General features: G+C 45.7%; 2 protein-coding genes across 5 annotated transcripts in view; one reads left to right on the forward strand and one right to left on the reverse strand.

The window, feature by feature from the left end:
- Nucleotides 1–8,724, forward strand: part of FHIP1A (FHF complex subunit HOOK interacting protein 1A) — a 258,682-nt gene extending 249,958 nt beyond the window's left edge. The window contains exon 15 of one of the 2 annotated variants that reach the window (XM_016952373.4): nucleotides 741–1,860. In XM_016952373.4, coding sequence (XP_016807862.3) covers nucleotides 741–994 — 254 coding nt within the window. In that variant the 3' untranslated portion in view covers nucleotides 995–1,860. Of the gene's footprint in view, nucleotides 1–740 lie in introns of both variants that reach the window. The other variant, XM_016952372.4, reaches the window with a different exon arrangement.
- Nucleotides 8,725–9,065: 341 nt separating this feature from the next.
- GATB (glutamyl-tRNA amidotransferase subunit B) overlaps nucleotides 9,066–16,533 on the reverse strand; it is a 90,362-nt gene continuing 82,894 nt past the window's right edge. Inside the window, exons 12-13 of one of the 3 annotated variants that reach the window (XM_024356328.3) lie at nucleotides 10,980–11,114; nucleotides 9,066–9,512 (exon numbers count right to left, since the gene is read on the reverse strand). In XM_024356328.3, the coding sequence (XP_024212096.3) occupies nucleotides 9,384–9,512; nucleotides 10,980–11,114 (264 nt within the window). In that variant the 3' untranslated portion in view covers nucleotides 9,066–9,383. Of the gene's footprint in view, nucleotides 9,513–10,826; nucleotides 11,115–16,533 lie in introns of all 3 variants that reach the window. The other 2 variants (XM_063809100.1, XM_024356330.3) reach the window with 2 other exon arrangements.

Genomic DNA, 16,533 nt, shown 5'->3' on the forward strand with positions numbered 1-16,533 from the left:
TTAAGCCTATGTTATTGAAATTGAGATGGGAACCCTCCTTCAATATAGGCTTCTAAGCCATTTGCTGCTATTAATTCCCCATGGTTGCAGGAAGTTCTTAATCTGGTCTTTCCAGCACCCAACTTCCTTCCCTTCCATTATTTCTGCTGATCTCAAGGAATCTTCCGCTCTCCTTTTATGTAAAACATTGGAGGTCCTGGCCAGAAGACTGGAGGTCACCAGGGAGCCCGAGAGGCTGGAGCACCCGCTGCAGAGAGCTTGGAGTGACCCATTTCACCCAGCCTCCCTGCTGGAGCTATGCTGTGCTGTCAGGGCTTAACTGGCAAAGGGAGAACAGTCATCCCAGCATGAGAGGCTGGCAGAGCAGGCGGGACTACTCATCGCCCCTTAATAAGCCAATGACAGGAGATGCCTTTGTCAGTTTCCCCCATTTCCACATTCTGGCATGGAGGATTCTTGACAAACCTATATTCTTGCCATGATTTCTGCATGAAGTTCCTTAGAAGGAATTTTGGGTGAAAGTCTCATATCAGATGCTATATGGTGGAGGATATCTGTTGGGCAAATATGTGTGTCATGGAGTGCACAAGGGCTGCATCTTCAGGATTTAGTCCGTTATAGGAACTGCACTCATAACTAGATACTCTCCAGCAACTCTGCCCCCAAACACATGCTTCACTGAAGAGGGTGGATGAGAAGGCTATGGAGGGACACCATGATGGTTTTCTTTCTGCTTTCAGATCCCATTCAGGAGGCTTCCAGGACAGGAAGTGGCAAGAACCTTTTGGATGGACCTCCAAGAGTGCTTCAGCCCTTCCTGACCCACAGAACCAAGGTGGCTGAGGCACCCCCCAACCTGCCCCTGCCGGTGAGGAACCCCATGCTGGCTGCTGCCCTCTTCCCAGAGTTCCTGAAGGAGCTGGCGGCCTTGGCCCAGGAACACTCCATTCTGTGCTACAAGATCTTGGGTGACTTTGAGGACTCCTGCTGTTAGCTTTTTTTTTTTTTTTTTTTAATAGAGGTTCTTGTTTTGTAAGGTTTTAGTGTCTTGACTGAATGTTAAATGCAAAGCTGCTTACAAAGATTTCTACTTTAATGTTTCCTGACAATACTTGATTTGTGGGGAGGGGAATTTTCTGTATCTTTCCTCTCTCTCTCTAGCCGGGCCTTTCCACCTTATGTTATATATAGAATGTAAGTCTCATAAGCTGGTTGCTCCCTTGGCAGTTTTCTTTGCTCTGTTTTTCCTCCTTATATTTTTTTGGTTGTCATTCTCCTATCCCTTTGAGTTACTCTTCTTGCAGCTCAGATCACGTCAAGCAGATATTGGGGTTCAGTGATGTCTGGAAGTGCCCCATGTCAGAATTCCAGCTGTTCAGCAGCACAGGAAGATTGTACACCTGCAACTGTGCGAATGGTCCTGTTGCCTCCTGCATTTTGGCCTCTGTTCTATAAAGGAAGAGTAAAGATGGAGCTCCTCCTGCCTCCATCACGAAAGCACATATCATCTGTCCCTTTGGATTTTACTTCCAGGACGTGTGTCGTCCCCAGCGTGTGTTGCCTTATGGTGCCGGCAGAGCCTCAGCTATCTGCCTGGGAAGTCGGATGTCCTTGGAGAGAATTTGGAATGCAGATAATTTTTCTTATTTCTTGAGAGCTTAATCAGCATGACACTACCTAAACAATGAAGATGGCCTTATATTAGTAAGATTTGCACAAAATTAAGTATACCTATGCCAACTGTTACTTTGGTTTTTAGGAGTTTGATCAGATGAAGAAGTAATGGTATCACATATATATGTAAGAAGACAACCATCATTATTTTTGTAAGTGTTTTATAAAAACAAACTGATTAACTTGTGAAGCCATTTCATAGTGGGTTTTTTCAGGGAGGGTATGCTGGGTGGGATGGGGAGATAAACTAAATGCAGCCTGTAAAAACACTGATCATTATTTAAAATTCTATTCCCTTTTGCTAGTAAGCTGCACTTTGTAGAGAAACAGGAACTGTACAGCCCACTTTGGGACCTTGGATGTAAATGCAAACAGGTCACCTGGAGCCCTGCAAAGCCAAGTGCCTGCTGGCGACTCACTCTGCATGGAAATGCTGCCTTCCGAGTAATGGGGTTCATTAGAAGGCCCCAACGTGCTGTATGAGCGTCCCTCTGCTGCTTTGCAGCCTGCTCCAAGAGGCAGGATTATACTTAGAGCCACAGCCATGTTAAACCACCACCAAGAGGGGAAAACAGAATAATTGTGAGCTGAAAATGAGACCATAAACAACTGATTTTTATGGATATTAAATTCCACTCCCCTCTATTTTGGGCCCAGTTCTGCAGGTGCGAAGCAAGTAACGAGCTTGAGCCTGCCTGTTTGGAAGGAAGTTGGAAGGCTTGTCTCTCTCTGTTCTTTGTGGGCATCTCTGTGGAGCCCTGAGGGCAGCCACAGGTCTGGTGGTTGTGCCTCAGGAGCACTGGTTTGGTCTTAATCAGGCCTTTCATGCACAGGCAGGACAGTGGCGGAAGAACCACACCTGCAATGCTGTGGAGCAGTGGAGGCCCTTTTGTGCTTCAGGAATCTTGAAGCAGCTTTGTATTGAGTGAATGAGAAATTGAGAGCTGGCCTGTGAAATGACAACAGGAGACCTGGCCTGGGCAGGGTGAGCTGTTAGGAGCCAGCCTTGCTTTCGCGTTTCATAGTCCAAGCAAGACACCAAAGATTCCTACTCACTGTACATTTCTGTTTGTCTTGACAAATGGTTTGCTCAGCTGTGGTGCAGCAGCCAGAAGGGATGAAGCACAGCAGACTGGTCTGCTCCTGGCTTCCTGATGTCTGGTTGTATTTGCACAGCCCACAAGTCTCCATTAGAAAAGAAGGTAGCTTAAGATAGAGAAAGAGGAACAGTTGAAGATGGAAGTTCGGCTGTAATTTATTATACTCTGTTTTTGCACAAGTATTTATCTTCTTGTTTGGACTTACAAAGTCATAAAATGCTAACGCTACATCTGTAAATGGAATTCTTTAGCTTTGTAGTTTGATTTACACCTTTCTCCATTATCTGGTGGTGGTGTTGATTCTTCTTGAATCCATATTTCTGCATTGTAGAATACCATGGTCCCCTTTGTGGAAAGTTTCCTTTGGGAAAAGATTGATTTTGTGCCTCTTACTGTTTTTTTCAATAGGTACTGAAATAAACTTACTTTATTATTTTATTTTTTTGAGACAGGGTCTTGCGCTGCCTGGGCTAGAGTGGAGTGGTGTGATCACAGCTCATTGTAGCCTCAACCTCCTGGGCTCAAGTGATCCTCCCACCTCAGCCTTCCGAGTAGCTGGGAATATAGGAACGTGCCACCACACCCAGCTAACTTTTTGGTATAGTTTGTAGAGATGGGGTTTCACCATGTTGCCCAGGCTGGTCTTAAAGTCCTGGGCTCAAGTGATCGTCCCGCCTTGGCCTCCCGAAGTGCTGGGATTACAGGTGTGAGCCACTGGGCCCAGCCTGAAGTAGACTTACTTTAAATGAGGACAGAGATGACTGGTGTGTGCAGTGACAGGCAGGAGAATGTAACTTCTCATGCTGGGGTGCTGGCAGCAAACTCACACGATAACACTAACTTCCTATTTGGATTTGGAAACTGGTTCCTGTTTCTGAATCCATTACAGTCCTCACAAGTTTTTGTCCATGGTTTTGCAAAATGAAGTCAGAAAATGGAGCTGGATGTAGACAGAACAGGAAAACCCATGTGGCTGGGTGAAATAACTGAGAGTGGGTTACTTAGGGAGTGACGTGGACATGCCAAAGAAAATCAGCAGAGAACTGAGTCTATCCACAGGAGAAGAGCAAATCCTGCACGATTCGGGGGAGTGAACATTGATCTAGGCGGATATGAAGAAACCAGGGAGTGGGTGGGTGAGAATGGGAACTCCTTGTCAGGAAAAAAATCATTGGCAATGAAGTAGAATATTCTGGTCCTAAAGTAAATCGGCAAGCCCTTAGAAATATCTTTTTTTATAATGAGTTGGGGGAAAATCTTAAATATGTTTGGCATGCTTAAAGATACGGTCCAAGAGTGTGGACACTTCTCTATGTGACAGGCTCCTATACCAGTCGCTGTGCTCCTTGCTGGAAGAATGTAGGGGAAGAGAAACCGTGGGTACCGCCCCCTGGCGCAGCCCCTGAGCTGGCGTCACTGCGTCTGGCCTGGGCAGGAAAGGTGAGGGAGCCAAGGGTTCCTGGAGTATCACAACATTAACCTCAATTCATAATTCAGGGCCTGACTTAAAGTTCCAGACTGAGTGACTTCTGTGGTTCAAAATATATGAGAGCACTGGGATATTTAAAATTGATTTTTTGGAAATGGCCAAGTAAATGTTTTTTAAAATTTTACACAAAGAAATTCCAACTTAGGTTCAGCCTAAAACATAATTTCATGGCTGGTAAAATACAATTTCCCAACCATGAAATGGGAGTGCTGGAATAGCCAGTTAGAGATGTGATTTTTCTTTACCATTAGATACCTCCTTTCCCTGGTATTTAGAGGAATTGTGAAGTGGTCCCCATTTGGTGGAGTATCATTTTGGAAAATACTTTGATGTGCTCGGGTTGGAGTGGATGTCTGTCAGGTGTTAGGTAGGACGCATTCAGTATTTTTATAGGTCATCAGGAGTACCCTTTCCTTAGCAGGTGGCTTTTATTTACGTCAGATATAGTTAGTTTCTGTCCAGGATAAGACATCATGGAGCCAGGGTCTTGTCAGGAAAGCATCCTCTTATGAACAGAATCTAGAAACAGGCTACATGAATATTGGGGTTGCCTGTTTAATTTGGGCAGCCAGTGGATACTCAGGGTCGAAAGTTGTTTCCAGTGTCTCCGAATCAGCTTGGCTGTGGCCGTCATGTGGACTGATTCCCAGGTCTGTTTGAGGTTTAGGGTTGTGGATGGGCTGCTCTTCTGAATCTGGATCAGCGTGTCTAGGTTGTGTTCAGGAGGGAAGCACAGCCGCAGCAGTCTGGACAAATCAAGTGCTTTAACGATGGCATCGTCCTCTGGGAATAATCAGTCCTTAATACAGTTTCACTTGACATAATAGTTTTGGTAAACTGTCTTTATCTGGCTGCACCCCCTTTTAAGTAAGCCCTTAATTTTAAATGGTCCCGGCGTGGTGTTCAGTATCTGCATATGCCCCAGTTCTCATTTAAGGGCAGTTCAATGTAATTGCTAATTACCAGCCCTGTATTTACTGAAATGGCTGTCTGTCATGCTTGCCATTTTTATGAAACACTTTATTGCAGGTCAGCTATTATTGCACATGCGACTTCAAGTGACTGGCTCAGGCTGGTGTCATGTGTGGTTTGCTGCAAACGGCAGCCTGCTTTGCAGTGTGAGCTCTTCCTGGAAACAGCAGTCTCTTGTAGCTGATGCCACATCAGCTTTAAGTCATTAGGAAGATATTCTAGGCCCCTTGTTGCTTCAGTCATCAGTCTGTAAATCACACAACACTAATTTTCCATCAAGTAACAGCTTAAAACAGAACACTGTCAAACCACTTTATGTTCCACCCTTAAATCACATCACTGAGGAAACATTGTAAGAGAATGCAGTTGACTCTTTCCCCCTCTTCTTTTTGAATGAACATCGTAAACCTAATGCTTTAGAAAGAGCTCTCAGAAGACTGAGAATGGTTTTTAGGATAATTTTGCCTCAGTAAATCCTCTCTACATTCAGGCATTTATTAGGCCATTACTTGTTTTGGGACTACAGATTATCCTGGCAGCTCAATAACTGGATAAACAGGACTTTAGTGAAAGATTTTCAGAGGTTCTTTAGGGAAAAGAATGACCAGGAGAAGGTGGGTGGAAGCCTTCAGTTCTTTGACCTCTTGCACGTAGAATCCTAAAACTGATCATGATTTTAGCTAGGACTGACCTTTCCTAGCTTGTAGGGTCACTGTGAATTTTGTTCATGTCTTAAAAGCTTTAAGTTAACCTAGTTCACTGTTACCCACACAAGTAACAAGACGGCCAATAGGACCTGTCAGCATGACTTCGACATGCATTCCAGGCATCTTTCGGGGAGTTTAGATTTACTGTGTCATTTCAGAACCCAACAAAGGTGATGGAAGCTCTTAGGCCAGATTAAATTTCATGGAACGGAGGCTGCAGAAGTCTGTGCTGCTTAGTGTGTCAGCTGACTTTTTATTGGGACAAGTCTATGAAAGGCCCACCTGTAACAAGGCCCCTTTTTGCCCTGTGGATATTTTAAAAGAGGGAATTTGGTGTTGACAATCTTACTTACACGACTCTTGCTAAGCTATTTGACTAAGGGTTTCAGTCAGATGCTTCCCACCTCACAAGCAAGGGTCAGCTCTATTTGCAAATAATCCATGAATATGTTTGTCTAAAACCTGCTGAAGAGGCATGGCAGCCACTTCCATGCTGCTTTTGGTAATGGGTAAAGAATATGGCCTTTCAGATAGATCTGGTGGCTTTTCCCCAATAGTCACTATGTAGAAACTATGCAACTAAATTCAATGGAAATGAAAGATACAATATAAAATAGCGGGTCATGGCCATAAGCTGTGTCCTGAACTAACCAACTCCAAGCTGAAGGAGGGTGTGTACTTTCCAAAACTTCGAGGCCATCTTAGTAATTATTTTAGCAATAATTACTAAAATGTACATGGGGTGGGGGAGCTCAGCTAAAATATCCTTACTTTGGTGCAATAATGATCTAGGTTCTTTTTCCTAGGCCTAGGCCTACACCTTGAAAGACAGGAACAGAAGTTCACTTTGATGTGTAACCCTGGACAGAGATTAAACAGCTCTTTTCTAGACCCAGATGACCCAGAATGTAGAAGCCTAGTAGTTAGTATCACCAGTGTCTCTTCAAAAGGGCCCCACAAAAGGTTGTCCATTAATTTGTTTCATACAGTAAGCGAGCTTTTACTGAATACTCCCTCTGTTAGGTAGCATGCAGAGTGCTAGGGCTGGCACATTCCTGCCTTCCCACCAGAACCCTCCAACCTCCTCCCCAGACAACAGAACACAGGGTTTAGGCCTGACCAGGCAGAGCTGGTTCAAGCCAGCCTGGGGCAGAGCCAGTTTTCCAGCACACTCCTAACTTCTAGTCAGAGCCTCAGCATTATACACCCAGCCTACAGGTGTGTGGATTACTGAGACAGATGGCAATGGCATCACCTGTGGTGCCAACTCATACATTTTAATGAGATTTCTCCCTGAAGAGTGAACCAGTAGACCAGACTAAACGCACACTCATGCAAGAATGTAAAATTGTATTTCACTGAGGCCCCTTTATAAGCAGAGCCATCTTTGCGAATTTCTTGGGGTGTTAATGTAAACATATCTTTAGAATATCTCATCGGGTTTCAGTCAGAGCCATGCTTTGGTTTTTTCCTAGCAGCAGTGATGATATCAACTTACAAGGTTTGGCTCTGAGGATTTCAGAAGCTGGCATTCAAGACAACAGGCAGTTGTCAGAGCTGAATGAGAATCAGCCTGGACAAATCAAGTGCTTTAACAATGGCATCTTCCTCTGGGAATAATCAGTCCTTAATACAGTTTGCACTTGACATAATAGTTTTGGTAAATGTCTTTTCTGGCTGCACCCCCTTTTAAGTAAGCCTTTAATTTTAAATGGTCTGGAAAGATCTTCGATGCTTTCTGTAAGGTTTAGTCACCAAGAAGCCAGAACTTTTGGTGAAAACAGAATTTATAAAATGAAACTGAACCTTCTCCTTTCTTACAAAATAAAGATCCTGTCAGACTCCACTCTCAGACCACCTTTGCCCATTTGTAATTCAGACTTGCAGAGTGAGGAGAGAACTGCTTCAGCCTTACTGTCTTGTAGAGAGGTTTGGTGAAAATCATGTTACTTTAGACCCAGTAGTTTTCAGGACCGCAACAGGATGCGGGGCACCTGGCTTCCCGGGTAAGGTCACATAGTCTCTTAAAATTCTGTCACTAAGTTTTTTAAAAGACTTTTTTTAAAAAGCCACCTCCTCATGCCTGTCCAAAATGAACCACACAACTGGTTACCTTTCTCTGCCTACCTTTTGGGCTGGGGAAGAGGGGCACCTTTCTCATCACTCTCAGGGAAGTCCTGAGCAACTGTGCAAGCCAGGAAGCATGAGTCGCTGAATTGGTGATGGAGGGGTGTCCACTTTTTTCTAGTTCCTCAGCTGCTTCTGGAGCAGTGTTCACAACGGGAATGTTTTTACTGTCCTTGGTAGGCTACAGGTTCACAGCTTCAAATCAAGGCCTCCAAGGATTTTATTCTCTTACATCACAGTTTTGACAAGTATGCTTTTAAAAAACATTTGCAAAACTGGTCTTTAAGCGACGTGAGTCAGAGGTAACAAAGGCATATATATACCGAACAAAGGTGCTCCGGTGCAGTGGAGAGAACAGTATTAGTGTTGCAAGCACAGGAGTGCAGACAGCCCCGCCTTCATCGTGATGCCTGCAGCACACCACGATTATCATGAGAGGTCAAGATTTTGATTTACTAATTTATAATCTTATTTCCAAGCAAAACAAGTCAATTTCATGTTACAACTTTTTTCTTGTTTCTTTTTATCTTGTTTGGCCTGAGGGTTGGGGGATTTGGGGGAGTTGTCAGCTGCACAATCTTTGAAGTGTAAGTTAATTAATTTTTATGTGATATTTCAGTATATATTTTATTGATTAAATTTATTGGAAAACTTTTTTTAATTCATTTATTCTCAGACTGTGCCTTCTGGGATGGGGAGGGAGTTTAACAGGCAATATCACTTCTACTCAGTCGATAGGTTGATTAATTCTAATAATATCCTCCTTCCCCACCCTCTTGAGACCTCCTTAAACAAAGCAAGTGTTTATACTGTGCCAGTTTATTTGGTTGTATTTTCATCTTTGTTAACCTGTGTTTAGGTCTGAAAACAATACATCCAAATTACAGTCTCTCTTGACCATTGCTAATGCCCATCACCTACAATGGCTGGCCCTTAGGAGTTGCTCAAAAATATTTGTTGAAGGAACTGCAGAATGAAAAGTTTTCTTAGAATGGGTAACAGTATCTCCAACATACATTTTATTTAGTTTAAAATTCCTTAATACAAGAAGGTGTTACTCCTTAACCACTGCTGCAGCCTCACCGGACCCTCCTGATGTGCATGAAGCAGGCGGGGTGGCTGCTGGTCGGCTGTGGAGGCACCTCCAGGCACAGGGCCTAGAGGGTGAGAACACTGGTGACATTAACGCCATAGCTGTGGCTCGGGACAGGGATTGAGAGGCAGCTCTCAGGGCACATGGGCATCAGCTTTCACGGGATCCTGTTCCCAGTCAGGCTGCACTGTTGTCCCTTGGGCAAGGGGATCCCAAACATCTCACAATGACAGCTTCTTCTCCAGGATCTCCTTTATCATGACTGGATCTGCTCGGCTTTGAGTCGCTTTCCGGACCAACCCAATCAGTTTATTTATAGCTCTGGGGTTTCTGTTCTTCACATCCATTACCTAGAAGGACAGAAATTACTTACTTACTTACTTAAGAGGAGAAAATGAAGAGATTCATGCCCCCAAATCCCAAACTAAGGCTTAAGTTTACTGAAAATTAAATTCCGCTTATTTCCACTAGTATTAGACATAAAATGTAGAACAGAAAAAGGGGAGGGGCCTCACTTCTGAGTAGGTTTCTAGGCTCCTGTCAAAGGAGATTTTTGCTACTCTGCTTTCTGATTAAAATGAGCAAGAAGTGATTGCCGAAAGCCAGAGAAGCTGGCACGTGGGAGCCAGGGCCCTCTCCTCTGCGACGCCACAATGACCAAGGACACTGAGTCTGGGGAGGGATAATCTCTCTGAGATGATGAATCACTGCGTCTAATCAGTGAGGACACCTCTCTGATTCTCAGTGATGTTCAGCTGAAATGTGTGGCTTTCCTTCTCCCCCTGCTCCCCACCAAGAAGATTCCTTTATCGGAAAGCAGATCTACACACTGGCCGAGTCTTCCAGAGCGCTGGGTGGGGGGGAGTGTGCTGTGTGGGCAGGGGGAGTGAGGAAGCCAGGAGGTGCTGAATTCCTATCAGATAGCCACTGACTCTTAGGGCCACCACGTGACCTCCTGCTCTGCAGCGTCTCCAAGGGCAATGACATGAGGATCTGCACTCAAGTGCCACAGAACAAGCCTGAAACTACTGGCACGTCTTTATCAGTCACCACAGATGAGGCAGGAAGACGAGGCTGTGGAGGCCCGGTGCAGGCTCATTTTCCTTATCGAGAGCTCTTTACAGAGCTGTGAGTGTCCCCGGCAAGCTGATGGGTGGGTGGGTATTATTCTGAAAAAGATGCTGACAATTTTTTTCCCCACTGAAAAAATATCTCTAGACAATATGATTAGACTTGGGGAGGGAGGGATGCCACTCGTTTTAGCTTTTATGTCTTGTGCTGTGCTAAGAACACAAAATGACCTGGTTTTCAGCCATGCTCCTGTCAGGGATTTTCTCCACAATTTATGAATACTTTTCCCTTCTGCCTTTCTTCCCACCTCTTAGAAGCATGAAGCTGAAGTTCCTGTACTCTCCCTGCTCTGCAGGCACACCTGCTGGTTCTTTACTGGGAGGTCCTTAGGAAGTAGCGCTAACCACAACAGATTCGAAATGCCAACCCTGGGAGAGGGCGACACACCTGGGAGGTCACAGCTTGGATTTCGTGAGCTTGCTGACACCCTTTTAAACTACACCCCCATGGAGAGTAAACTCCAGGGGTGGCATCCTCCTTATAGGAAAAGAAGTTGTGTTTTTCCAATAGCCACCTATTTCATCTCTTCTGACCTTAACTAAAAAGATGACAGTGAGGGAATTATTGATGAAACTGGGTCAGCCATTCTTAGGAAGAGCCTCTGGGCTGCCACAGGGAGCGATGGCGAGGCTCTTGGGCATGTCCTGGGGCTGGCTCTGGCCCTCTCCCCTGCCCGAGATAGTCACCACTTGAGGATGGGCCTCCATCACAGAGTGGCAGAGCTGCTCCAGTGCCCCCTGGTCCTGCATCAGTTCAAGCTGCTTTTCTGAAACAATCTGCCCTGGAGTCTTGCCTTCCCTCTTCCACAGTTCCTCAAACACCTATGGGCCAGAGAAGGGAGAGGAAAGAGAAATGAGAAGTCAGCTCTTCTGCCAGCTCCATTTGCACTGCTGTGCTGTGTGGAGCTGGGGTGGGAATGAGCAGATTCAACTAAGTCCCCACTGCCTGGGCCTGGCCCAAAGGAAAAGGGCACCTGGCTGCCCTGCCAGAGCATTGGCTCTCCTGAGGCATCCCTGAGTGCAGGGCTGGGGAACAAGGCCAGCTAGGTGGAATGAATGCGCCCGGGGTCTCCTCCTGAGGCTGAAGTCTCCCTCAGCATAGGGCGTGAGAGGACTCGGGGCAGCCAGGTGCCCTCGTGCCCAGAGGGATGGTGAGTCCTGCCCGGCTGACTCCATATGGTGGGGGGTGCCGTGGGAGGCGTGGAGATGCCCATCACTCATGGGCGCCTGCTGACGGGAGTTGGCGGGCCAGTGATGGATCTGTCTCATGGCCGCCGAATTAATTGAGGTGACATTTTGGTGAAGGATGGGGCCACACAGCCTGCAGGAGGTAACCACGGTACTAAATAAAGTCCAGAAACAGCATGCTGGGAAAGATGACTTTAGGGAGGCAGGAAAGTAGCCCCGTAATGAAGATACAAAATGGCAAACAACTGAAAACATAAATTAGAATCCACAGGGGCCCCCTGGCCTACCACATTCATCTCCTACAGGTAGAGCCGGACCCAAATCAGACTAGGATAATGAACACTAATGTTTGGGGCATTTTTTTTTACTTAAAAAATGACAACAACAAATCCCCAAACTCATCAAACCTGAGAAAAAGGAAACCATTTTCAAGGAAGGCATTTCCTAGGGTAGCTGTTTTCCTCATTTCTCTTGTCTTCTAGCGAAAGCCAGAACTGGGAGCCGGGAGGAGAGCTTCCTCTGTTGGTCTCCCACCGGCGCCACCTCCGTCCAGTCCACAGTCATGACTGAACACCAAACTTTCCCTGTTACCTTGGTGGCCGAGAACGGGCCAACCAGGAGCCATTCCTCCTGGAAAAACAGAGCTCTTCCATAATTAGCACGAACAGCAAAGCAAATAAAAGGGAGATGCTCTGAGTCTCAGCAGGGCTCAAAGTCTTCCCCAATCTGAATCAAAAACAAACCACAAATACTTATCACTGCTGGGACAGGCGCTGCGCCTTCAGCCTGGTGCCTCAGAACGTGCGCTGTGACTGTGGCCAAGGAGGTGTGCTTGGCAGGTCCTGGGTAAGCTCCCTACAGGGCACCCCTCTGCCGCTGCCCGACTGCTCAGGAAAAGCCTGGCCCTACTCTTAGAAAAATACAGAATGCACGTGCCTCCAACTCAATTCAGCAGATATGTACGTGGCCTGACAATGAGGAAACCATTGGGAGAAAGGGGGCACAGAAGCAGGAAGAAACTTCCTCACTCTCAACATGCTTATCAGTGGAGTGCTGGCAGCAGAAGCACTGGGGACCTGGATGGCGTTCCATGGAGCTGCCCTGTAAGTCGGAGGAGTCCATCTGCCCCCTTTCTCTGACACGTTTATTTTTTGAACTAGGACTTAAATTTTAAAAATCATTTTCTAATAATAAAAGTTAATACACATTCAGTGCAGAAAATATAAGGAAATACAGGAGAGATCAAAAGAGATCACCGGAATTCCCATTTTCTCAAGAAAACCAATGTTAATATTTTGGTGTTTTTTCTTCCCATCTTTTTCTTTCTGTTTTGTAACATACTTGGGATCATAACGTATATTCAGTTTGTGTCCTGCTTTTTTTCATTTAGCACAGAAGTACTTTCTTAATAAAAAGATCTAGTATCCATCAGATGTATTTATCATAATTTATCCCCTCCTCGTAGATATCTAGACTTTGACCAGTGTTGATTTTGTTCATCTGCACAGACTCCCAAAAAAGCTCCTAGCTGAAAACCTGGCTCAAAACAGAAACCACCTGTAAGGACTTGCTCGTGAAAAATCTACGCAGCAGTTCCCTCCAGGAAAACCAGGCGGACGAGCAGCCTGTGCCTGGAAGTAGGCGGGGCCACTCCTGGGCCTGCCTCTGCAGACACAGACCAGGGAGCGATTTCTCGGCGCCTGTGGTAGCTGCTGCAGTGGGAAGCACACGGCAGACCCTGAGCAGGCTGGCCAGTGAGCCAGCCTCTTTCTGACGGCACCCACAGCTCGAATGCTGGCTGGATTTGCCTGGGCCAAAATAAGCGGAAGAGTGGCAGAGTGCTTGGGGATCACTTCCAATCACACCATTCAGAAGGAGAAGCAGTGCACCTCTAGGACAGATGCCTTCAAACGAAGAGGCTGGCTGCTCCCCGAGAAGGAGGGCCAGGCGGGGTAGTACCAAGCAGTGATGCTAGAGAAACATCATTCAGCAGCCTCCTGGAACACATGGGAGCCCGGTGGCTGAAATGTCCTTTCCTCCCAGAGTTAGAATACATAATGTTAGTTAACTCCACAAATTAGTGCAGTGGCCATGACAGTCGAGGGCCCCAGTCCCCAGCCCCCTAGGCTTATACAACAGACGCCGGTTGTCCCATCCTTTGCTCAATCCTATTTAAGACAAGGATTGTGCACTCCTGGCTGGAGTCCAGGAGGGTGGGAGCCACTGGGTGGTAGTGGCGCGTCCCTGTCTCCAGGCCAGACTCTCCTGCTCCTGGCCCTCTTGACACTCACAGAGTGGCCTCTGTGGCTGCCGAGCCCTGTGCTGCAGCATAAATCCTCAGCTTTTGTCTGTATTTAATCACACCCTGAGAAGTGATATCCAAGTGCAACTGTTTCCAGCCAGGAGCGCAGCTCCCAGGCCCTGCTGCTGCCTACCCAAGACAAACAGATGTAACAAGGAATTTCTAGCACAGTGCTGGTCCTCTGTGTTAATAAATGGCCAACCAGGAGTACTGGGTAATGCAAGCTGGGAACTCCCCATCACACACAGACACTGGAGCCCGCTCTGACACATGGGGCAGAGACTCGGCCTTTGGTTCCCTGAGGACTGAATTTACACACCCTCTTAGCTGCCACCCAACCGTTTCTAGCTAAAGCTATTTTTGAAGTATCCTGAAGGAAAGCACACAAGCCTCTAGCCTCTCCCTGCCTGTCCTGGGTTTCCAAGGTCAGGATATGGAGGAAAGACCTGTTCAAGGGACATGGCATGGAGGGAGCTGTGACAGTTACAGAGAAGGGAACCCCCTTTTTGGTCAAAGGCAAGTATTGTGAAAGGTTACTTTTCTAGAAAGGCACAAACATCAATCCAAGCCCCTAATAAAGCGGGGCCCAGTAAACTGTGCAGATAACTGAAGCACTAAAGAGAGAAAAAGACATCTAGTCATTTGTAATACAGCTTTGGTGCATGATATATAACATTTTGTACATTAAAAGGTTTTTGGCGATTTCTCTTTAAAGCAGACCACAAAGTAGACAAGAGATTGGTTATTATGGAACACTTGTGTGTTAAACGCGATTTCCATCTCTGCGGCACCCAATTCCAGAAACGTTAACTGGACGATCCTCAGGGGATGGTGGATCATCTGCATCTGTTTCCAGACATGCACGAAGGATCTCCTTCGTACACCTACACACCCCATGCGATTTCCCTTGAACCATGACTGACCAGCTGTCTGGACGACATCCAGGGCGAGTCACAAGAGGCTTGGGAATCCTGGGAGGCTGTTTTCAGGTTAGCTGTAACTCTGACAGTTTGGGAGTCTGATGTGTCCAAGCTGACCCTGTCTTTAGTGAGGGGAGGAGACGGGGTGCCACCTGCCACTTCAATACACAGCCTGGGTCTTGTGAGGGGCACACGGGATGCTTTTGTCTACAGTTCCCAGGAGATAACTGCTCATGATGATATATAATTTCCCAGCTTCTATTTCTGATTCTGAAGAACAAGGCTGCTTTGTGGCAGCAACCTCTTAACTCCCCTGGCTCTGGGGTGCTGAAGGGATGAGGTTTGTAAATGTCGGGAGCACTGGCAGGACACCTGGGAGGAGGGTGCAGTGAAAGGCAGAAGGAATGAAGATAATGCACAAGGAAGTGGGTGAGAGACAGGCAGAGAAAGGCAGATTCATAACCAATTAGAGCACAAAGTGGGAGGTTCTTTGGAATTCGGAATTCTGCTCTCAGGACATGATTCTTCTTTCTGTGTGTCTGTCATCCCTAGGAGTCAGTCACTCAGTCACCTTTCTTCCTTATCCCCTGGTCATCTATCTAATCACTTATTGGAGCCTCTTCCAGTTCTGCCAGAGGCAACACCAATAACCAGTAGGATCAGAGAGTCTCTGTTCTGGCTCACAGCTTTCTAAAACCCAAGCCATGCTTGGACTCTTCTACTAAATTTGGAAAAAAATATCTGTAACACATTTTTTCTTTTTTAAAAAAGTACACTATAAAAATAAGATACAAAAATATTCTCAACAGATTATGGAAATGCAAATCAAATCCTCCCTGATACGACTTCACACCCACTAGGATGGCTATAGAATCAAAAAGATGGACAATAACAAGTGCTGGTGAGGACATGGAGCAACTGGAACCCTCGCACACTACAGGTGAGACTGTAAGATGGTGCGGCCATTTTAGAATACAGTCTGGCACTTCCTCATTATATGAATGAAACACAGCATTAACGTATGACCCAGAAATTCCATTCCTATAGGTATACACCCAGCCTGTGTGCAAAAACTTGTACATGAATGTTTAAGGCTGCATTATTCCTAATAGCCAAAATGTGGAAACAACTCAAATGTCCATCAACTGATGAATGGACAGACAAAATGGAGTGTGTCCATACAATGGTGGAGGGGCTTGGCAGACGAGCAGCCCCATTTAGCCCTAAAAAGGGGTGAAGGACTGATGCGTGCCACAACACAGATGTACTTTTCATAAAATGTCCAGATAAAATAAAAATAAATAAATAATACAAAGTCAATAAATACATGAAATATCCAGATAAAATGTTTGACACTATATAATAATAAGAAATAAACTAAAGAAAAGTACACCATGACTTCAGTCTTTGAAAGTCTTTATTGCTATCCTTCCTTCCTCCCTCCTCCCCCTTCTTCCTTCATGATGTTCATCTGATATTAAAGGTAGTTATTTCAAGGTGGTAGAACCTGAGAATCTTTGCTTTTCTATATTACTTATATTTTTTATGATCAACATATATTACTTTCCCCCAGAAAATCAGTAATTTCCTAAAAACAGAAAAAAAAGACAGAAAAACAAAAAAAACCCCAAGGCAATGATACATCACGGGGACCCCCTTAAGCAACACACACTAGACCCCCTTCTAGCCAGGCTTGTATTTTCGCTTGACTGCCTCACAGAAGTCACCTCCTTTAAACATGCTGGAAGCTGATAAAATCTGAAAGCGTCCCTACATCTGAACCCAGCTGTCAGCGTCTTCCAACATTTTCCATTTCTTCTTACTGGAACTA

Source organism: Pan troglodytes, chromosome 3 (genome assembly GCF_028858775.2).
Source record: "Pan troglodytes isolate AG18354 chromosome 3, NHGRI_mPanTro3-v2.0_pri, whole genome shotgun sequence".
NCBI lineage: Eukaryota > Metazoa > Chordata > Mammalia > Primates > Hominidae > Pan > Pan troglodytes.